Genomic DNA, 20,185 nt, shown 5'->3' with positions numbered 1-20,185 from the left:
TCACACCCCTCTAGCATTGGCTTTGTCACTTCCAGAGGGTGATTAGGTTGCTGTGTCACTGCCAGTGAGTGATGGCACCCACCCACATTTTCTGAAGTGTTGTACACAGGCCTTGATTATCATTGTCTTCCTCACTGACTCTCAAGAGTATGAATGTTTTACAGAAGTACAGACGTTAACCAGAAAATTCTGAAGTTGTAGAATTGCCTCATACTTATAATGCTTTTAGCTTCACTTTGATATTTCCCTGAAGGATGCAATGCCTTCGTACATCTTTTTTTGGACAGAAAGTCCCTTTCTAATGTCCTGATACTGTGACTTCTTTTCTTTTTTTTCTTCTGTTTTTGTTTTTTTGGTTTTTTTTTTTTTTTTGGTTTATGCCTTCGTATATCTTTTTCTGGACAGAAAGTCCCTTTATAATGTCCTTATACTGTTTCTTCTTTTCTTTTTTTTCTTCTGTTCTTTTTTTTTTTTTTTTTTTTTTTTTTTTTTTTTTTTGTTTTTGTTTTAATTTAAAAGCTTGCTTTGGGAGTTGTTTCACCTTATATGACAGTGAGTCCCCACGAATTATTTCACTTTTATATAATGTGCACATCTGTGTTCTGTCTGTGGTGTGAAAACCAGCAGAATGCTGGCTGTTAATAACAGTATCTTATAACATATATGTTAAAAACATATGTCCACTGCTTTCCTATTGCCCCTATGACACTCCCCAAAGTCATTGACAATTCATCATCTTGTAGTAACTCCTAATGAGCAGCATGCATGGGGTGAATTCCTGATGGTTTAGTGTGGCTGTTGAGCATCCTCACTGGCCCTTCTGTCCTGAAGAGTTCTGTACTCTAAGGACAGTTTCAGTTCACCTGTCACCCAGCTGTGACCGCCTCTGCAACAGGCATGGCAAGTATTGAACAGGCTCCATTTGATCAAAAATAGGCTCTAAGGGTAGGATCTCTTGATGATTATTTATGGCAGACATTTACCTGTCCTGCAGTGACATGGGAGAACAGTTCCTTAAATCACAGGACTGTCAGCAGCTTCAAACATCTGTGGATGTGGCATCTGTAATCTCTCAGACCTTGACATTGCTGCTTAATCTCTTCCTTTTGCGACTACACTTTTGTTTTTATTTTATTTTATTTTATAGGAGTCATATAAAATCCACTGCAGGAAGAAATCACTGCACATTTCTCGTTTGAATGGCAGTAGATGCTGCAGGAATACATGTATATGCTTGGATATGTGTATCTATACACACACATATATATATATGTAAATAAAACCACAGGAAGCTTATTGCAAACATTACCACATACTGTGAGGCTAAATGGAGGCAATAGATATAGAGGCATGGGAAGGAGGTGTTGAGTTTTCAGGTGGTACAATAAGGAAAAGTTGATGTGCCTTGGTGTCCTGGTGGTGACACCCATGAGAGCCCAACACATGCCTCAAGGACAACACTCCCAGAGAGGTGCAATCGCTCCCTATTAAAGTGCTCATTGTTTTGGAACACAGGACTTCCTTTACTGATCAAAGAGCTGCCTTTGATTAATCAGTTTTGAAATGAATGAATTTCTAAGTTCTTATTTTTTGCTTTTCTTAGGGGAAATATTTCAAAAGCCTTTTGATCCTTGGTGATAGGCATTTAGTAAAAGGCAGGTACGCTTCTACAAAAAGAACCCAGGAAGTCTTGTTGTAAAGGGTAACGTGTATCAGAAAACATTCAGAACATGTTCAGCAGGTCTGTTGGCTTCAGCAGACCCCTGCACACTCACAGAATTGCTCTTATGCTCATTCTTTAACAGGATCAACGGTTTTAAAAGGTAAAATCAGGCTGCTGGTCTGGAAAAAAAGGGGCAATATCTACTTTAAAGGTCAGAAAATATTAATGTGGCATCTAACACTAACAGAGTACAGGCAGCACAAATCTCTACAAATAGGCATCCTGCTGGTAACCAATTGAAATGTAGGAGGTAGTTAATGTCTTTCAATTGTAAGTGTCATTTGATCCCCAGGGAGACATTTAATGGATGGTATTTTCCTACTGAGTCTTGTCTTTTCCTTCTGTACTTCATTAGTAATAGTTCAGGGTCCTCATGTTAATAAAAAATGTATGCACTGCTTACCTGATTTTTCACATTTCACACACTGTATTAGGAAAATGGATGTTTTTCTTACAGAATTAAATAGAATAATTTACCTTTAATTATACGGTGTCTTCCTGTCTGCAAGCACTTATTAACAAGCCAAAGAGAAGGATAGAACAGAACAGAAAAGATAACAGTACCTGAATAAAACAATGGCTATTTGCAAATCAGCTTGCTGTGAAAGTTTTCCCCCTCCCCATCCAAGCTGTGTGGTCTGGACTGGTCTTGGGAATTGTCCAGAATGCAGGGCCTATCTGAGGTGTCTGTGGGAAATGGATGCCTCACTTCTGCTGTGGAGGTGGACCTGTGATATGGAACACCCATTTAGTGAGTATGAATAATTTTGTCCATAAGTGGAATATTGCAGTTGTTTGACAGGGTAGAGCATTGATATCCTACTGCCATTAAAGGGGAAAAAAAATCACTGAACGAACTCAAAATTCCACAAGTAGAGCTACCTGGAGTAATTTCAAAAAAAACCTAATTTCAGGTTCCAAACTCAAGCTGTTTCCCTCCAAGTGTTTCCCTGGTGGCTCAGGGAGTCTATACCGACCCATCTCTCTTCCCCAGGATCAGGGGCTGGCATTCATTTTCTGATACTGTCTTGGGTGACTCCTGTCACGTTTTCACAGTGTTTTAACTCAAACTTACTTTCTGGTAATCTTGATGAACTCCCCAATAAGCAGATAATTTAGTAACAGAAACATCTTACTTTAATGATCTGACTAAATACAAAAACCCAGTCCAACATGCAAATAAAGAGCCTCCCAGGAGCTGTTCTGTGTTGATGGGGTTCAGTTCAGAAGTGCAGCTCAATCCATGTTAGTGACTGCAGTGTTCCTGCGTGGGGCACTTGCCTGGGATGGCAGAGAACAGGCCATGCTGTCTGTCATAAACCAGTCCCCTGTGACCCACAAAAATACTCTGGATTCATTGCAAGTGAACTCATTGAGGGTGGGAAAAACCTGATGGTGGCTAAAAAGTGTTTTTTTTTGGGTTAGACATGAGCTCTGCAGGTGCAGGAGCACACTGCACATGTACAGTGTGGTCCTGAGCACTGGATCTTCTGCTGCTCAGCTTTCCATCGGGCACTTTCCACCACCACAGGGAGCTGCTCCTCCTGTGTTTGCACTGACACACGTGTTTGACTGCTCTGCTGGAGCAGAATCAAGCGACCAGTTTCAATATTGACTTGTTTTTGTAAAGTTGAGCATGTTGTGTTTCGTTACATAGCTTGCAGTGGTGAGAGAAATCCATTAAACTTGAAGTTAATTAGTATGGGAAGATTGTAATTTATTGAGATTGCCTGAATGGAAGTAAGGGCATTGCAATTTAATTAGCAAGTACATTTGGATTTTTAGATTATTTTTCCTTTTTGATTTTATTCAAAATATTGTAAGTGCTTTGCATATAATGAAGGAAGAATAGATTAAGGACAGGCAACTGAAAAGACATTAAAAACCTATGGCATAATATTAATTTTTTTGCTATTAAGTGTGTGCTTTTGATCAGATAAGAGAACTTTTATTGCTGTGGTCTATTCTCATTTTGTATCTTAATTATGCCTGAAAAGATTCCTTAAATGACAAAGTCCTAATTTATATTACTACAAAGGACCAGTCTTACAGAGTTATTAAACCAGAACGTGCCTGTTTGTTCCTCCTTCTGCTTCCCTGCTTCTGAGACCTTCCACTGAAGTCATGGGCACCTTCAGGTGATTTCCATAAATATTTACACTCAGCTGTGTTTTATTCTGTGGGCTGCTCTCATTGTTTTCCTTAATTCAAGTCATTGTAGATTGAAACTCCACTAACAACACTACTTCTCCAAATGAAAAATGATGGGACAAGAGGAAATGGCCTCAAGTTGCACCAAAAAAAAGGTTTTAATTGGATATTAGAAAAGATTTCTTCACCAAAAGTTTGTCAAGCCCTGGAATAGGCTGCCCAGGAAAGCAGTGGAGTCCCCATCCCTGGAGGGCTTTAAAGGATATGTGAATGTGGCGCCTGGGGACGTGATTCATCGGTGGCCTTGGAGGCGCTGGGGGAAAGGTCAGACTTCATGATCTTGTTTCCAGCATCAGTGGTTCTAGAATTCACAGCTGCTCTCCTCCATGGAGAGTGAAGCTGCTGCTGCTGACAGGATGGACCTTGTTCCTCAGTTCCTAATCATGCAGCGTGTTGCACTGAGGGATGGTGGGATGGGGCACTGAAGAGCACTGGACAAAGCAGGGAAAATTCTCTCTGAGGAGCGCACAGCATGCTCAGTCCATCCATCCATCCATCCATCCATCCATCCATCCATCCATCCATCCATCCATCCATCGCCTCCCAGTGAAGGGCACAAGCCTTGCACAGGACAGGACAGCATTTTGCCACAGTGTTGACCCCGACCTTCGGGGCAGTGATGACCCTGAGCGTGGTCTCAGGGCTGCACGGGGCGTCACCGCACCCTCGCCGCTGTTTTTCGGGAGCGGCCGCCCCTCAGCCCGTCCCGTGTCCCGTGTCCCGTGTCCCGTGTCCCGTGTCCCGTGCCCCGTGCCCCGTGTCCCGTGCCGCGGCCATGGCTCTGAGGCGGCTGAGGGAGATCCCCGCGCGGCGGGCGCTCCCTGCCGGCCGGCTGGTGCGCGGCGGGGCCCGGCCTGGGCCCGGAGCCGGCCCCGCTCCGCAGGCCGCAGCAAACCCCCGAGCCCGCCGGGGAAATAAACTCTAACAGAGCCTTTTTAAACCCTCCGGGGTAGATAAACCCTCTGATACCTTTTAGTGCCAGCGAGGAAGGTGTTGCTTTATTTTGCTCAAGAGAGGTGTGTGTGTGTCTGTGTGGCCGGCAAAATTTCCCGGCCTCCACACAAGGTGCTGATATAAAACTTCTTCACCTGTTTGTGTATTTTTAGCAAACAAAGAGATTAATGTTCACTGATTCCAAATCACACAATTCGTTCATGAATTAGTATTCTGTCCTCTCTTGGTTATGGATTTCTCACTGTTCCTGCTAATTCATATTTTTAGTCTTTTTAGTATCTTTTTTCCTTCAGCAGGGATTTTCCAACACAAATATACTGAGTCTTTGTTATCTTCTTCTTTTCCTTCTGGTTCCTGAAAAACATCTTTGTGGTCCATAAATTTTTCACTTCTCGTATCCGATTTCAACAATACATCACTCTCTCCCAGGCCTTGCTCATTGAAGCGTATCAAAGTTAGATAAGCAAAACTTTAAGTTTCTGTAATTTCCCCAAGCTGTATTCCCCCAATACAAATTTAGCCCATGCTAAATTTTGGCTAAAAGTAATTTAACACATTGCTTATAATTAATACACTGGTTATGATTAAATAAAACCAATTAATTTAAATTAATTAAAGCCATTAATTAAAAATTAGAAAAGTTATATAATTTCCAACAGAAGAACAAGGATTTGGTAGATGGTTGTAATCTTTTTAATCTCGAATTTTATGCAGGTATTTGCAGCTGCCTGTGCTCGAGCAAGCTCCATATCTCTGCACGGCTCCCTTCTGCCTCCTGTGAACAGTGATAATATCACTTCTCTGCCTCCCAAGACTGCTGTGAGCAAGTGCATTAGAAAATAATTTGGCTGGGCTAGTCTTTTCTCTAGTGCTCTAGTATTATTTGCTCCTGTAGTTGGGAGAGTTGTACGACTGCAGTATTTTATAAAACACCATTTAGAGGCAGGGGATTCTGCACCCCTCAGGTGAGACCCCACCTGCAGAGCTGCCCCCAGCACAGGAAGGACCTGGAGCTGTTGGATGAATCCAGAGGAGATCACTACAGGGATCAGAGGAATGGAGCAACCCTGCTGTGAGGAAAGGCTGAGAGAACTGGGATTGTTCAGCCTGGAAAAGGGAAGGCTTTGGGCTGACCTGATTCCCCTACCTGAAGGGAGATGACAAGAGAGGTGGAGAGAGTACTTTTTACAAGAACATGTAGTGACAGGACAAGGCAGAATGGCTTCAAACTGACAGAGAGGAGGTTTAATTTAGATGCCAGAAAAGAATTGTTTACTGTGAGGGTGTTGAGGCCCTGACACAGGCCCAGAGTTGTGGATGCCCCATCCCTGGAAATGCTCAAGGTCAGGTTGGTCAGGTTGGATGGGACTTGTAGCAACCTCATCTGGTGCAACCATGGCAGGGATGTGGAACTAAATGATCTTTAAGGTCCTTTCCAACCCAGGCCATTCTATGACTTCATGATTCCATGATCTGCTGTGACTGCTCTCTTTGTCCACACTGCTGCAGGAGTTACACATGCTCGTGATGAGTATACCAGCTCTGAAAGAAGTTTCTGAAACTTCTGTGTTCCCCACTTTCGTGGCTGCAGTTTAAAAATCCACATTTGTAGTGCACGGTGTGCTGTCAAAGCTGAGATCTGCAGGATCTGAGCAATTTTGTGACAGCTGCAAGATGGCATTTCAGTTTCCACGGAAACTAGCACAAAAATCAAGGTGAAGTGTTGGCTGATTATCTAATAATAAAGCTGAGCATTTAAATATGAAGTTCTTCACCTTCCTTTTGCTGAGAAAACCTCTGTTCCTACAGCACCCAGCAAATGCTACAGAGGCCTCGTGTGGTAACAGCTTGGGCTGTGTAATCTCCTTTCCAGAGAGGACAGATGAAATTCAGCCTTGACCCATTCAGCCACAGAGCCTTATGCTCTGCTTTTAAGATAAAAGGCTGATTTGTCCTCACAATTACTGCACAAACCAACGCCATGGTTTATATGACAAATTACCGAGTAAAAGAAGTTCTTTTGCTTTGCTGTGTGTTTTTCTACTGTGCATTTCCAAAACTTTTCTGTGCTCAAATGCATTTCCTTGTAAAAAGTTCTCATTGCATACATTTTTTATCTGCCCACACTCTTGCTTATCGCCTGAATTTAATGGCTCTTTGGCTTTGCACTCACTGGACTCTTGTTTTGAGTCAGTGAGTTTGATCCTTGTGCTGAACATTCCTTTTTCAGGTCATTGATTTCTAAGGTTAACAAAATGAATCCTCCTCCTGATCCGTGCTGTGTCCCACTAATCTCATTGCTATATCCTGAACTGCTCAATTACCTTTTGTCTTCAATTTCAGATGCATTTATCAAACCCACAGATCAGTCTTTTGTGCAGGAAGCAGTTTCATATTGGATTCAAAAACATATTCGTGTGAATATTTCTCATACTTATATTTCAATTTGCGAAGGCTGTTTAAATTTTCTTGGTTAATTGGCTTCTTGACATACCCTTTTAAGTGTACTTTCTCCACTGCTTATTTTTTGCCAGAGATGTCTTTCTTTCTAACCTCTATTCTTGTCTGTTCTTGAAGAAGTGTCTTCCAGTATTTGATACTGTTGACTTTCTACTTTGCAGCACTTTATCTTTTCTACCCTCCTGAATAATTTGATTCATTTGCCATCCTTTCTTCACTCCAGGAAGAGTAAGAGCCAATGTTCTTTTGAAGGACATTTGTTCTGTTTTTCTCAGTAGGAAATTGGGGATTTTCTTAGGCCTGTCTTTTGTATCTCTAACTCCATGTCCGACTTTTTTGATGGGGGTTGATGCCTACTTTGCCAGATTTGGCATGATCAGTGGTATCTTGGCTTATACATATGGAGGAGAAATACAAACGCAAAAACCCAAAGCAGCAAAGTTCATGGCCTAAGTCCCCATGCCACTCTGGATCACCTGGGTATTAATTCAAAAGGGGGCCAAGAATAAGTCTTATTCCTTTTAAATGACCTGTTTCAAACCCAAAGGATGCCAGTTTCATGTATCTATAACTGAGTCTGCTCTCACAGATATTGTCTTTGCTAGTAGTACAATATGGAGAAGAAAGGGCTTTTTACACATCATTAACATGTCAATGGGTTGTCTTTAAGTGTATTGCAACAACAAGGACCACATGTCTTTCACAAATGTAATAAAAGAAGCCCAAAACCAATTCTGGCTGCAGAAACCCCTGTGCAGTCTCAGGACTCTGTCATTCTGAGCTGCATTTTGCATATCAGAAATCTCTTCTTTCCACTGCCCAAGGACCATGTAGCCATTTCCAAACTACACTGACATCCCAGAACAAGTCACTGCCTTTGGCAGTGGCTCAGAGGGCTGGGATCTCGGAATAAACAATGAATCTAAAGCTCTCAGACACAGTAGCTTCTTTGCTAAAGAGAGGCACATTCTTAGCAGTAACTGAATATGGCTGAAGATAAGAGTTTGATACCAGAGCACTGAGAAAGAATACAAAGAACACCACTCTCAATCAACAAGCTTGCTTAGAAATATCATTTCTAAGGAAGAAAAGCTGAAAGAGGTTCTGCTTTGGAAGGGACCTTTTGACAAAAGCTTGGATTTATAGGATTTGTTATCTTACATGATCCTATTCTATTTTAAATGTATCGAATTAATTAAGGGTCATGTAATTTCTTTCACATAAGAACTGAAGCTCTGGGCTCCTCTGAGGAAGCATAGAAGTTGAACATGTGAGATGAGTACCCCAAAAACCTCATGGTAAATCCCCTCACATTCAGACAATTATCTTCTCATCATTTGAGATAACATGAAAAACCTTAAGTCCACAATACCTGTAACATATGCTTTAAACAGAGGTGGGGAGGGTGTGTCACATTTAAAAAAAGAAGTGGACACAAAGGCACTTCTGTTTAAAAGCCTCCAGGGTACTCTGAAATGCCAGTGGGCAAAGCCTGGCTGAGCAGGAAGCTGATAGTAGATGATAGTCTGCAGCAGGCATGGAGTTTATACAGCCTTGAACATTGATTAAAAATTTCAATTAAATATGTTTTGCTGAACAGCTTTGAGCTACTAGTTGTTGCATTTTTTGGAAGAGGAACTTTGATGGCTAATTGGGGAGCAATATGAAGTATAAAACAAACATGAATAGCCTCAAAAAAAAGATAGTTATACAGATTAGAGTGGTATTCCATTTTAGAAAGTGGTGGGCATGTGGAGGTTTATGCAGCACCAAAATACTGCTAGCAGGTGAGCATGTCACTACCACTGCAGTCTGACAGAAGTCCATTAGCTTAAAAAGGAGTTTTTTAAGACAGGAAAAAGGACAACATAATTAGGCAGCCTGGTTCATTGGAAACACCTCTGTTTTCAACGTGGACACATCAGTTCCTTGGTAGAAGAAATACACATTCAACAGTATTTTGGGTGACTTCCATTTCCAGTAATGCTGTTGTACATAGGAAAGGAGGTATGTTTGTCTTAGGCATTTTCTTCTTTGGAACAGAGAACAGAAGGAACAGAGAAATTACAAGAGGTAGTGAATTTAGCAAACCTGCACATAAAACAATCTTTCATAAGAATAAAATGCTGCATTTACAGCTGTAAATGTACACACCCGTATAAGTTAAAAATACAAAGCTACTTTTACTGTGTTTCTTGTTCTTTTTAAGTTCAGAAAATGAAGTACTCAAGTGCTGGACTTAAAGTGGTGAACCTCATTGCACTGGTAAAACCAAACCATTCATGCAGCACCAGGCTTTTGACTTAGCCTAAGTGAGAAAGTTAGACAGTTAGTGCAACCAAAGTGCAATTGTGTTCTTCACAGTGTGTACATTTTGACTGGCTTGTAAAGTGAATGTAGAAGTTCATGACTCTCCCAGGCATCTTCTTTTGATGGTTGAAGAAAACAATATCTGCAACATACTGGGCCACAGCCTGACTTGGAATGATTAGACCGGTGTTCATCAGACAGTGGAGAAAAGTCAAAGTCAGCTACCTGGGAAAGGAACATCAAAAAGATAACTTTTAGTTCAGCTCCCACTGGCTCAAATCCAGCAAGAGCACATTGGGCTACAAATGGCACTTGGTCCTCAACCATTTTCACTCAGTCACTAACTTCAAATAGGCTTCTGATTTATACCTGCTGTGCACATGGCTTATAGACAGTGTCTCTAGAGGTATATAATTTATATTGTGGCACAGTGTAAAGGGTATTAGGTACTTTCCATAAGTACCGTGAAAGCTACTTTTGATTTAAGAACTCATGCTTATTGCAAGCACCTTTTGTAGCAAGTGAAAGTATATTAGAAATGGCAGAGAGCTGGGGAGATGAAGGCCACATACAAGGGGTAGGTAACAATTCAGGGCTGCTTTAGGTTTATTTTTATTATCCTGTACCCTCTTGCACTGTCTCCTTGCTTTCTTTCATGTAACTACTGTGAGACAGATCCTCTGGAATGGATACTTCAATGCAAGCATCTGCTTGGGAATATTAAAAAACTGCCCATTATTATTCTGACAATTCAGAGCTCTCTGCATCAAGCCAGAAGAATGGCTGTTTCTTCATTTGCCTACACGGCTTGGATTTTTTTTTTTTTTTTTTTTTTTTTTTTTTTTTTTTTGGGAGAATCACAATTAGCAGGAAAATTCTCCCTCCCACTCTGTTTGTCTGGGGATTAAAGAATCTTTCATATCAGATACCTTTCATGGCTGAAAGCTACCTAATTACTATCCCAGCTCAAAGTAAGAGTAACTGAATACCTCCACGAGATCTTTTTGTTGTGTGTGACTTCGAAAAGTCATGTACAGCACCAGTATTAGCATCACTGAAACCAGAGCAGTGCAGAGCAGAACAAAGAAAGCTGGGTGGATTCCTAGGAAAAAGCACAAGGATGCATTTCTGGAGTGACACAATATCCCAGAAAAAGGCAACAGTGAGAAGGAAACAATAATGAAATTTTAGGAGTATTTTTAGAAAAAAGAAGGAATGTGTGTAAGAAGGAATAAACTTTTCAGCTCCAATCACTCCAGGTGTTTCTGAAATCTCAGGAGTGGGAGAGGGATTTGTAAGGGTCTTTCCCTTTATGCCCTCCTTTGCACTGAAGAGCCTAGAAACCTCTACCCAGTTACATATGTTACCCCTGACTCCCCAGAGTGTTTGGGCTACCCCAAGACAACGGGAAGGACTCTCACCTTCCCAGCAGCCAAGAGCCTCCAGCACAGAGGATTCAGCCCTGCATGCACACCAGTGCCTTCTGGAGTGAGCTGCCCTGTGTGTACACAGCTGGCTCACAGTGACATGGTGTGACCACTCTGTGTCACAGCCTGGCTGTGCCCCGTCCTCTTCCCCTGGGCACCTAACCACTCTCCCAGGTGGTTTAGGGACCCAAGAGGGCCATGTGTGACCACACATGGGGGAGCCAGCTGGGGTCACTGGCAGGAGGGACAGAGACTTGGAATGAAACAGAGGCCTAGAAAAATCTACCCTCAAAATTCCATAACTGAACTAAGCAAAAAGAATTGAGACTGTTTAATTAAGGTAGCGTTTCAGATGCTTATGTTTTCCTAGTTATCCTCTCTAACTAAAAAAGCTGGACTATTTAAACTGAAAAATATTTCATCTAAGTAATACAGCCTTCCCAGTGTACTTAGTAGCTTCAAGACACTCTTGGGACTGAGGGTTCAGCAGAACACAAGAAGCTCAGGGCAATTGCAGCAGGCACATTATAAATTCTCATTCCTCTCATTTTAGGGATCTACACCACATTCCTGATACCTCATCTGCAGGCTGGTTAATCCATGCTTGTTCCTAACCTGTTTGGGACTCTCCGTGCTGCTCCGACTCCCTGCCCCTCACCTGCTGGCCGCACTTTGATCCCGTGGTAGGTCTGCAGCATTGTCACGCCGTTCTCCACCCTGACACTGAGGCAATACTGCCCCGCGTCCCTGAAGGTGTGGCTGAGGTTGTAGCAGGAGCCACTGATCTCCACCAGATGGCATTTGTCACCTTCAAGTGGAATGCACTCGGATTTTATAAGCCAGCATAATGCCAGTGGTGGGCTGAAACGACAAGAGCAAAAAGGCCAAATAAAAAAAAGGTGAAAACTCTGCACAAAATTTCAGCAAAGAGCTTGGTTAAAATAGCAGAATAATTTTTAAACTAATGAAGTTAATTTAGATACAAATAAAGAAATAACAAACTGCACTGTTGTTTGGTTTATAGCACATGCCAAATGAAAAAGTTCTTTGTGATGCTTCTATAAAGGCAGGTCTTTCACCTGAGAGCTGAATACCTGCAAGGGTCATCAGTGGGCCACTGGGTGTAGAAAACTCCATAGTCCTTCCAATAAAGTCCTATCCAATAAAGATAAAAGGAATCTTTTTTCCTGCACTTCCAAGGGAAGGTAGTTTTTAATTTGTCCTTCTCACACAGAGATCACTGTCTGTACCACTGAAGCACACCCAAGACTGTTTTATTTAAAACACCCTGCACATGAACCTGGAAAGAATATAAGATGAGCTCTGCACAAAGGACTAGTAGATGGAAAATGTAAGTAAATTTCAAGGATCACAGCATTCCCTTACAATAACAAAAGGGTTTTTATTTGCTATCCAGCAATTTAGTGCACTTCATGGCCATGTGGCTTCTCACCACATCTAACTGAAGCCTTTTATTTACCTTTCCAGATCCCTGTTTCAACTGATTCTGCTTGAACTCACCTTATGCACTATAGACTTTGATTCTGACAACAGACAGAGCTTTTCTTTACCCTATTTTATTAGTTTTTTGTTTCTTATCTCATTACAACATTCTTTGCTAAAGAAAGCATCATGTTTATGTGTTTAGCTCATTTTCTAGCTTTGTTTTTGATAACCCATCTCTTTGTCCCTGCATCTCTATCTTAAACTCCTCTTGCATCAGCCCCAGTCCTGTGACTAGGAGGTCACCAAGCCTGCTCTAAGTGATCTCAGGTTTGCCTGTCACAGTATTTGGCTGTTCCCCTTTACTGGGATGCCATCTCCAGTTCCCATTCCTGCCAATATGCCTTTCACTTTCTGAATGGAAACTGTGCTGCTTTGTCTGTTGGGACTGTTTATGCCTTTGCTAAATGATTCGGTTTGGGTGCTGCTCACTCCAAAACTCCAATGTGCTCTAATGCTGCAACTTGAGGGAGCTTGTGCTAGGACTGAGGTGCTCACAACCCTCCTATTTTTCTATGATCCTTGCTGCATGGGGCTTCTGTGTCTTGTTCATCTTGTGGCAATCTGAACTTTGCCAGAATCACTCCCCAAACCTATTAATCCCCGATGCCAGTCAGGCTTTGCTGCTATGCAACAGGGCTTGGAATATATTTCAATTTAATAACAGGGAAATTGATGAAGGAGAAAAGTTCAGAAAGAAGCTTTCAGATGTATTTTCCCCCACTATTTCTCTGGCTACTTGTCTTTTAACATTCCCTTTACCAAGAATGAAAAAAAAAAAAGGCATTTGCTTTACCTAAGAGGATTCTACTTTTCTGTAAAGATGAAGGGTCTTTCAGGCTCCTAGAGCCCATGGCATTTCAAGTCTGGAAAGTGCAATATTCAGCAGTATTTTGAGGGGGAAGGAGGTGGTTCTGGTTTTTTTAAAAATAATTGTTCTGTGGGGTTCAACAGACTATTTTTAGTAAACATTGGGGAAAAACACTTAAAGAGACAATTATGAGGGGGGAAAGAAGTTGTGTTTGCTACTTACGTGCCATTGATATGAAGAGATAAATTCAAGTTTTCCATTACGTGAGTCTCTCTGGAGCCCACTATGTTAATACTTTTAACAGCATCTGAGAAGAAATGAAAAGCCAAGGATGTCACACAACACGTGTAAACTTAAGTCTCACTGGTTTCCCAGTGAAGGTTTGTTTCCACAGCACAGACTTGCAGGTTTGAGCTTCATCAGTCACACAAATAATACTATTTTTCTCACACCCCAAAAGGAAACCTACCACTAGAGATGTTGTAAGTCTCCTGACTTTTTGTCTGATTCCTTTTTATATGTATAATCAACTTTATTAATTATTTACATTTTTAATTCTGTGTTTATTTACTCTTGAAGCTGATCAAATCAATGAGACTTTCCTAATGCTTGATTTAACGGATTTATTGTTTAGGGATAGCTGGTGTAAATTGAACAAACAAATCCAGCATAAGTTACCATGAACATTTTGTTGTTTGAATTGTGTGTAAGACTTTTATAAAAGACAGTAAAATTGTCTGCAGATTAAAAAGAAACTGAAGATTTTATCTGTTTTCACCGATTTTTCCGCCCTAGAAGAGCACGCAGTCAATTCTGCAATTGAAACACTTCTCCGAATGATGTTGACCAGTCCTTGTGCTTGAAACAACGTTGAAGTTGTGTTACCACGTCAAAGCTAGATTGTATCTGTACATGTAGGGCTAGTTCTGCACTGGAGGTGCAAAATGTTTCATAATTACCCAAGAGCTCCAGAGCTGTGGTAAAATCACCAGTTTTCTGCATCATTTCTCTCTCGTGTATGATGCTTCCAGTCTGCTCCCACTCAGCTACGACCTTCAGATGCACCGTGCGGTTCCCCCTGGAGGAGCAGTTGCAGTAGACAAAGGGCTCCTTGGTAATCTGGTAAACTCTGTGTGCAACAGGAGAACATTTAGCATCAAAACTGCCTTTTACCAAGTGCTTGCATATTTCTGGTTTAAAAAGGGACAAGTTCTAATATATTTTCTTTACAGACAACGTTCCAGTGGCTGTGATTCTAATACTACTTTATGACCATATAAACGAGGATTTATGTCTGTGGCATTACCTATAGAACTACAATTAGTGCAAGATCCAGAGTTAATCTCCACATGTTTAATTAAAGAAACTAAAAAAAAGAATTCACAAAATTTATGAAAACAACATTTATAGCCTGCAGACTACTGGCTAACTGATTTTATTGGGATTTTTTTCTAGATGAACATCTGCATCAGAGCCATCCTGAATACTCATTAAAGCAAACAGAGTAACCACACCTACCCATCTCCAAAATCCCAGTTGTAGACAAATGATGCTGACTTGAAGTAATGACTTGGGTCATGAAGAGAGAAAGAAATCCGGGTCACTGTGTCTGTGGAGGAGCTAGAACCATGTGTGGTAACTCTGCTGTGTTCTATCTGGGCTATGTTGAGGTTCCCTGTGATAAATTCTGAAGAATAAAAGAGGGGAAGGAAGAATGACAACATATGTGACAGAAGAATGACAGCATGTATGGCAGCATATGTGACAGAAGAATGGCAGCATGCTTCTACAGTATGCTCTGTGTGTGCATGAAAACATTCTTTCAGATGTACTGGGTAAGTCTTGCTGTGTCCCAGTCCAAGTGGTTAAGTGTATTTTACATCTATTACTCAGTGTTGTCATGCGTGTGAATGAGGCAGTGAAATTAAAATATTTATTGAGGGTTATACAATGGGTCATGATAAAACATCAGTAGAACTAAGATAAATAATCCTGGACTGATTGAGCTCAATATAAACTTTTACTATTTATTTTAAAATAACTGGTATCAATATCAAGCATCTAGTTTCAGAGTCAGGCCAGTACACAAGCTCATCATGTCTGGGATGGTGGTTTTTGTTTGTTTTCTGGATTTTTTAATGTAGCTTTTTTTCCCCCTTAGTTTTAGCTATTTCTACAGAAATTAAAATTTGACTACCGTGAATAACAGACGTGCTATATATTGTGAATACAGAAAGGGGGGATGTTTTTGTCAGCGAGATGTTCTTTGTTGGACAAAGAGTGGCAAGGACTGATCTAAAAAAATCCTCTCTAACCTGTGAACAAAGAAATATTATGAGACACCAGCTCATTATAAAATTAATGGGCTATTGATTACCAGTAACAGACTCTTATCCTGTTAACAATTCATTAAATCTGGTTAACAGTTTTTTTTGGTGATGCACAAATAATAATTGCAGTTACTGTTGGAATGGGGCTGTCAATCCCTGTATCAGAGATTTGGTTAACCATAGCACACCAGTGGTTAATTTGTAAATAAAAAAGCATATTTATGGTTATGAATATTCCCAAAAAACTGAAGTTGCACTTAGCAACATTTAGAAATGCAGCCATGACTTTAGATCCAATTTCAGTGCACTCAGACAGACCTTTAAAAGAAAATGTAATGCTCTGCTGTGCTGATGGGCTAAGATTTGCTGTGTCATGCAACAGGAGAAAGCAGGAGATTGGCACTGCTGATGGTCGTCCTAACTTTAGGTCTAGAAATGCTGGGAGGCAGTAAAAGAAGCATTGTTCTAGGAGTTTGGACATCACTGATCCATGCTGATGTGTGAATTGCAGCTGCTGAAGCATCTGGTTTCCAGTTCAGTTTCTCTAAGTGACAGAGGTAGGAAAACATGGGCAGCACCACACTTTCCTCCTGGTGTAGAGAGACTAGAGCGTGGCTGTAAAGGTACTGATTGCACCACACCCCCAAAGCCACCTTCAGCCACAGGGCTACAAATCAAACTCTGCTGTCAGAAGCCATATCTACACTGGCTTTCTCCCTGATGCTGCAGGGGCATGTATACTGAGTTCCTGGAGAGGTACAGGGTGTAAAGCCATTTTGCCCATTTTACCTGTAAGCTGGAGCACGGTGATGTTTCTTGCAATCGGCCGACACAACCAACAGTTTTTGTGAGTCACCCAGACAGACACAGGGAAAGTGCCAGGGAATTCACCAGTCACATTAATTATGGAATTAAACTGCTGCTCGAATTTCTCTATCAGAATCAGAGGAGCATAGACCCAGTTAAAGTGATACCAGTTTGATGTGACATTTTCATTCTTCATTCTTAGCCTGGCTTGAACAGTAGCTTGAGCTCCCGTTGTGATGGGACCATTGTTGGTTATTTCCAGACTATACAACTCTGTGGAAAGCACAAGAAAATGAGTAAACCAAACCTTGTTGTATGGCATTTTAAATTTCATTTATTTATTTATACATTTGAACTAGTCACCTCTAGTAATATGACTTACAATGACACTTATCCCAGCAAAGAATTTACCACCATAATTTTTTACTGTTTAAAATCTGGAACAGAAACTGTTGCATGTTTATATGAGTTCAAATAAATAGCAGTAAACAACATGTCAGACTGGGTGCTAGAAATGTTTGTAGTAGAAGACAGCTTCAGTCTAGGACATCACAAAATCTTTGATGAGGTTTTACACCCAGAGCTGGGTGCTGGCTACAGGTTCATTGTCACTAATGATCTAATGTGATCACTAGACTTCCAGCTACTGGAAGAGGCTCAGCTCTAATCTCTGTCCTAATGATGTAAACTTTCAAACTCAGGTGAGATTTCATTCACTAGATGCCTTTGCCAGCTCTGTTGAAAAATTTATCTAACTTTCCTCATAAGTAAACATAAAAAAACTCAGTAAAATCATTTTCTGTGCTATGGTCCACCTTAAATTTCCTTTTCCAGGGAAGGACCAGAAGTCCTAAGGCAAATAAAAGATGTACCATGCTGTAGTGGCAGCTCAGTTGCTGTCCACAGGGACCTGGACAAGCTGGAAAAGTGGGCCCATGGGAACCTCATGGGGTTGAACAAGGCTGAGTGCAAGGTGCTGCAACTGGATTGGGGTAACGCCCGGTGTTCAGTACAGACTAGGGGATGAAGGGATAAGAGAAGGACTTGGGGTACTGGTGGATGAAAATGTGGATTTGAGCCAACAACAACAACAAAAAAAAAACAGCCAGCAGGTTGAGGGAGATGATGTTTCACAATGAGGGTGGTGAAACACTGGCCCAGTATAAACATTCGTGGTCAGGTTGGACTGAGCTCTGAGCTACCTGACCTAGTTGAAGATGTCTCTGCTTGTAGCAGGGGGTTAAACTTGATGATCTTGAAAGGTCCCTTCCAACCCAAACCATGCTATGATTCTGTGAGACATCAAGGCATGAGAGGTGCAGGACCTGTGATGCGGAGCCAGCTCTGCTGCTCTGAATGACTCACCATTATCTTCTCTGCCATGTTTACTCAAACTACTTCAGATCTTCCAACTACTGCAATAGACAGTGTGGAGTTTTGTGGAAAGAATACATTAAATAAAAAAAAAAAAAAATAAAAAAAAAAGCAGTGCAGAAGCATTAAAGAATGTGCATGTGTTAAACAACAAAATCAACCCCTAAGCCCCAAAACAAAAGGAAAAGCAAAATAGCTGTGGATTGGGACAGAGCTGGGAGCAGGATCTGGTTGCTTGCCTCCAGCATGGAGCAAGTTCCCTGTGTCAGAGCTCTGCCTGGCTCTCCTCTCATCAGCAGTGCTGGGCAGAGCAGCAGAGCTGGGGGGGTCTATAGGCAGGTGCCTTTCCTTATCCCCTCTTTCAGCAGCCACCAGAATGCTACCAGGCACCTGAATCTCTGACCTTTAGAAACTGCATTTCTCACTCATCCATGGCCTCTGATACGAAGGGAGCATGGGGCTAGCTAACTCCTGTGCTGGCTTTTCTGCACCCATCATCTTGGGATGAGATGAAAGAGATGGCATTTGTGCCTGCATTTTATTTTACAGATCACAGATGCTGAACAATTCTGGAGGCAGAAGAACTGTGAGAAATGAACTGTAACACTACTGCCTGAGAAAGAACTCCACTGTTCCCATTTCACAGCACAAGAAATGGCCCTGAGTTCAATTTTCTGAGTTAAAAGAGAAATGCTTGTGATTTGATGAAATCTGGCAGAGGGAGGTTTCATGTCTCTATCTCTAGAAGATTCAGGCTATGTTCCACTTAGTTCCAGCAGAATTCAGGAAAAAAATAGCTGACTACCTCATGCTTATCTAGCACTTCTCCTTGGAGGATATCGCGGTGCTTTACAAATCAGGGCCATATCATTCCAACAGCTGCAGCAGCTGGGTTCAGTGGCTAACCCAAGGTCACCCAGGGAGTGACCGGCACAGCAAAACACTCCATCCAATTCAGGGATTTCTCCGACCTCTCTCTGCAGAACTGAGCTCTGTGAGTGCCACAGCGAGGGACAGCAGCTGCCCATGTGCCCTGTGACCTGCGGCGCGGGGTCAGCGGGTGAATCAGAAGTGCACTTTTGGGTCAGAAGTGCAAATCAGAACCCCGGCTTCCCGGGATGCCCCACCTTCACTGCAGGCACCAAGATCGCAGAGCTGGAAAATAAAGTCTGGAGAGGTGGGAGCGTGTCCAGAGCTGCTTCCATCCCTTGTCACACCTATCAGGCTCGGGCAGGGAACCACCCCCATCCGTGATGCAGCTCACTCCTGAGGTCTGAGCCCTCGCCCCCAGCACCCCGCACCCTTCGCCCTCTCCCCGGCGGCGATGCCAGCGACCCCTTACCTGCGGCCGGGGAGCGAGCGCGGCCAAGCTGCAGCAGCTGCAGCAGCAGCAGCGCGCAGAGCAGCCGCCGCATGCTGGGGGCGGCGGGGACGGGCTCTGGGGCCGGCTCTCGAAGCGGGAGCGGCTCTGGGCGCGCTGGGGCCGCGCTGCCCCGCGGCACTGCGGCTCCGTGTCCGCGCCCCCGGGACGCTCCCCCGCGGCAGCGCCCAGCCCGCCTCTCCCGGGGGCAGTTCCTGCGGGATCGCGCTGCTGCGCCACCGGGATGCAGAGCCGCCGGCGGTTTATACAAATAGTCAATAAAAACCACAAATGCCTCCCATCTGCCGAGAGCGTGAGGACATCCCGGAGCGTTTGGGAAGGGGTTTGTGCTGCTCTTTGGTTGCGGCAAGCACATATAAAGTATTCCTGCGGTGGCGCGGGGATGCCTCTGCGGGGGCAGTTCGGCTGCTGTTACCGGTCCCGCAGCGCTGCGAACGGCCTGTAACGGGTGCGCTGCTGGAGAGGAGCGACAGCAAAAGCGCCGGAATGTGGTTTTCTAGTGTTCTTTTTTTCTTGCTTTATTTTGTTTTTTCCTGTTTTGTTTTGTATATTTGGGTTTTCATTCGTTTACTTTTATTTTTTTTGTTTTCTTAAACTCAACATTCGAAGCTCTTTCTCGCTCTTTCTTCTGGCGGATCAGTCTCTCTGCGCGCTTCGTTTCCGGTGGTGCCGCCGCTCCCCCGGGTCACCGGCGGGGCGGAGCGGGCCCTGCGCTGGCCGGAGGCACCGGCCGCGGCCGCCCCTGCCCCGGTAACTCCTCTCCGGCTGTTACCGGCGGCCGCGGCGGTAGCCGAGCCTCCGGGGACGCGGGGACGGGCGGGGCTGGCCTCAGGCAGCGGCCGCCGGCAGCGCCCCGGCGGGGCGGGTCAAGGCGGGGCTGTGCGAGGGTCGCGG

General features: G+C 43.0%; 1 protein-coding gene across 1 annotated transcript; it reads right to left on the bottom strand.

Annotated features, from left to right (window-relative positions):
* Nucleotides 1-9,706: 9,706 nt before the first annotated feature.
* On the bottom strand, nt 9,707-20,096 carry TMEM130 (transmembrane protein 130). The gene is made up of 8 exons (XM_041462434.1): nt 19,253-20,096; nt 16,519-16,809; nt 14,918-15,086; nt 14,359-14,528; nt 13,622-13,706; nt 11,744-11,946; nt 10,648-10,760; nt 9,707-9,883 (listed from the first exon to the last, which is right to left on the bottom strand). The coding sequence occupies exons 1-8, from the start codon at nt 19,644-19,646 to the stop codon at nt 9,707-9,709; spliced, it is 1,602 nt and encodes a 533-aa protein (XP_041318368.1). The 5' UTR covers nt 19,647-20,096.
* Nucleotides 20,097-20,185: the final 89 nt, after the last annotated feature.

This window comes from Pyrgilauda ruficollis, unplaced genomic scaffold (assembly GCF_017590135.1).
Source record: "Pyrgilauda ruficollis isolate IOZ18807 unplaced genomic scaffold, ASM1759013v1 scaffold16, whole genome shotgun sequence".
Classification (NCBI taxonomy): domain Eukaryota; kingdom Metazoa; phylum Chordata; class Aves; order Passeriformes; family Passeridae; genus Pyrgilauda; species Pyrgilauda ruficollis.
The sequence above is the reverse complement of the archived record's forward strand: the minus strand, read 5'-3'. Positions and strand labels throughout refer to the sequence as shown.

Excerpts from the sequence above, each read along its gene's own strand:
- TMEM130 (XM_041462434.1), bottom strand. The coding sequence starts at position 19,646 with ATGTGCTTGCCGCAACCAAAGAGCAGCACAAACCCCTTCCCAAACGCT. Across the intron at positions 16,810-19,252 it reads CGCTCGCTCCCCGGCCGCAG|AGTTGTATAGTCTGGAAATA; the intron begins GTAAGGGGTCGC and ends TGCTTTCCACAG. Across the intron at positions 15,087-16,518 it reads CACCGTGCTCCAGCTTACAG|AATTTATCACAGGGAACCTC; the intron begins GTAAAATGGGCA and ends TTTATTCTTCAG.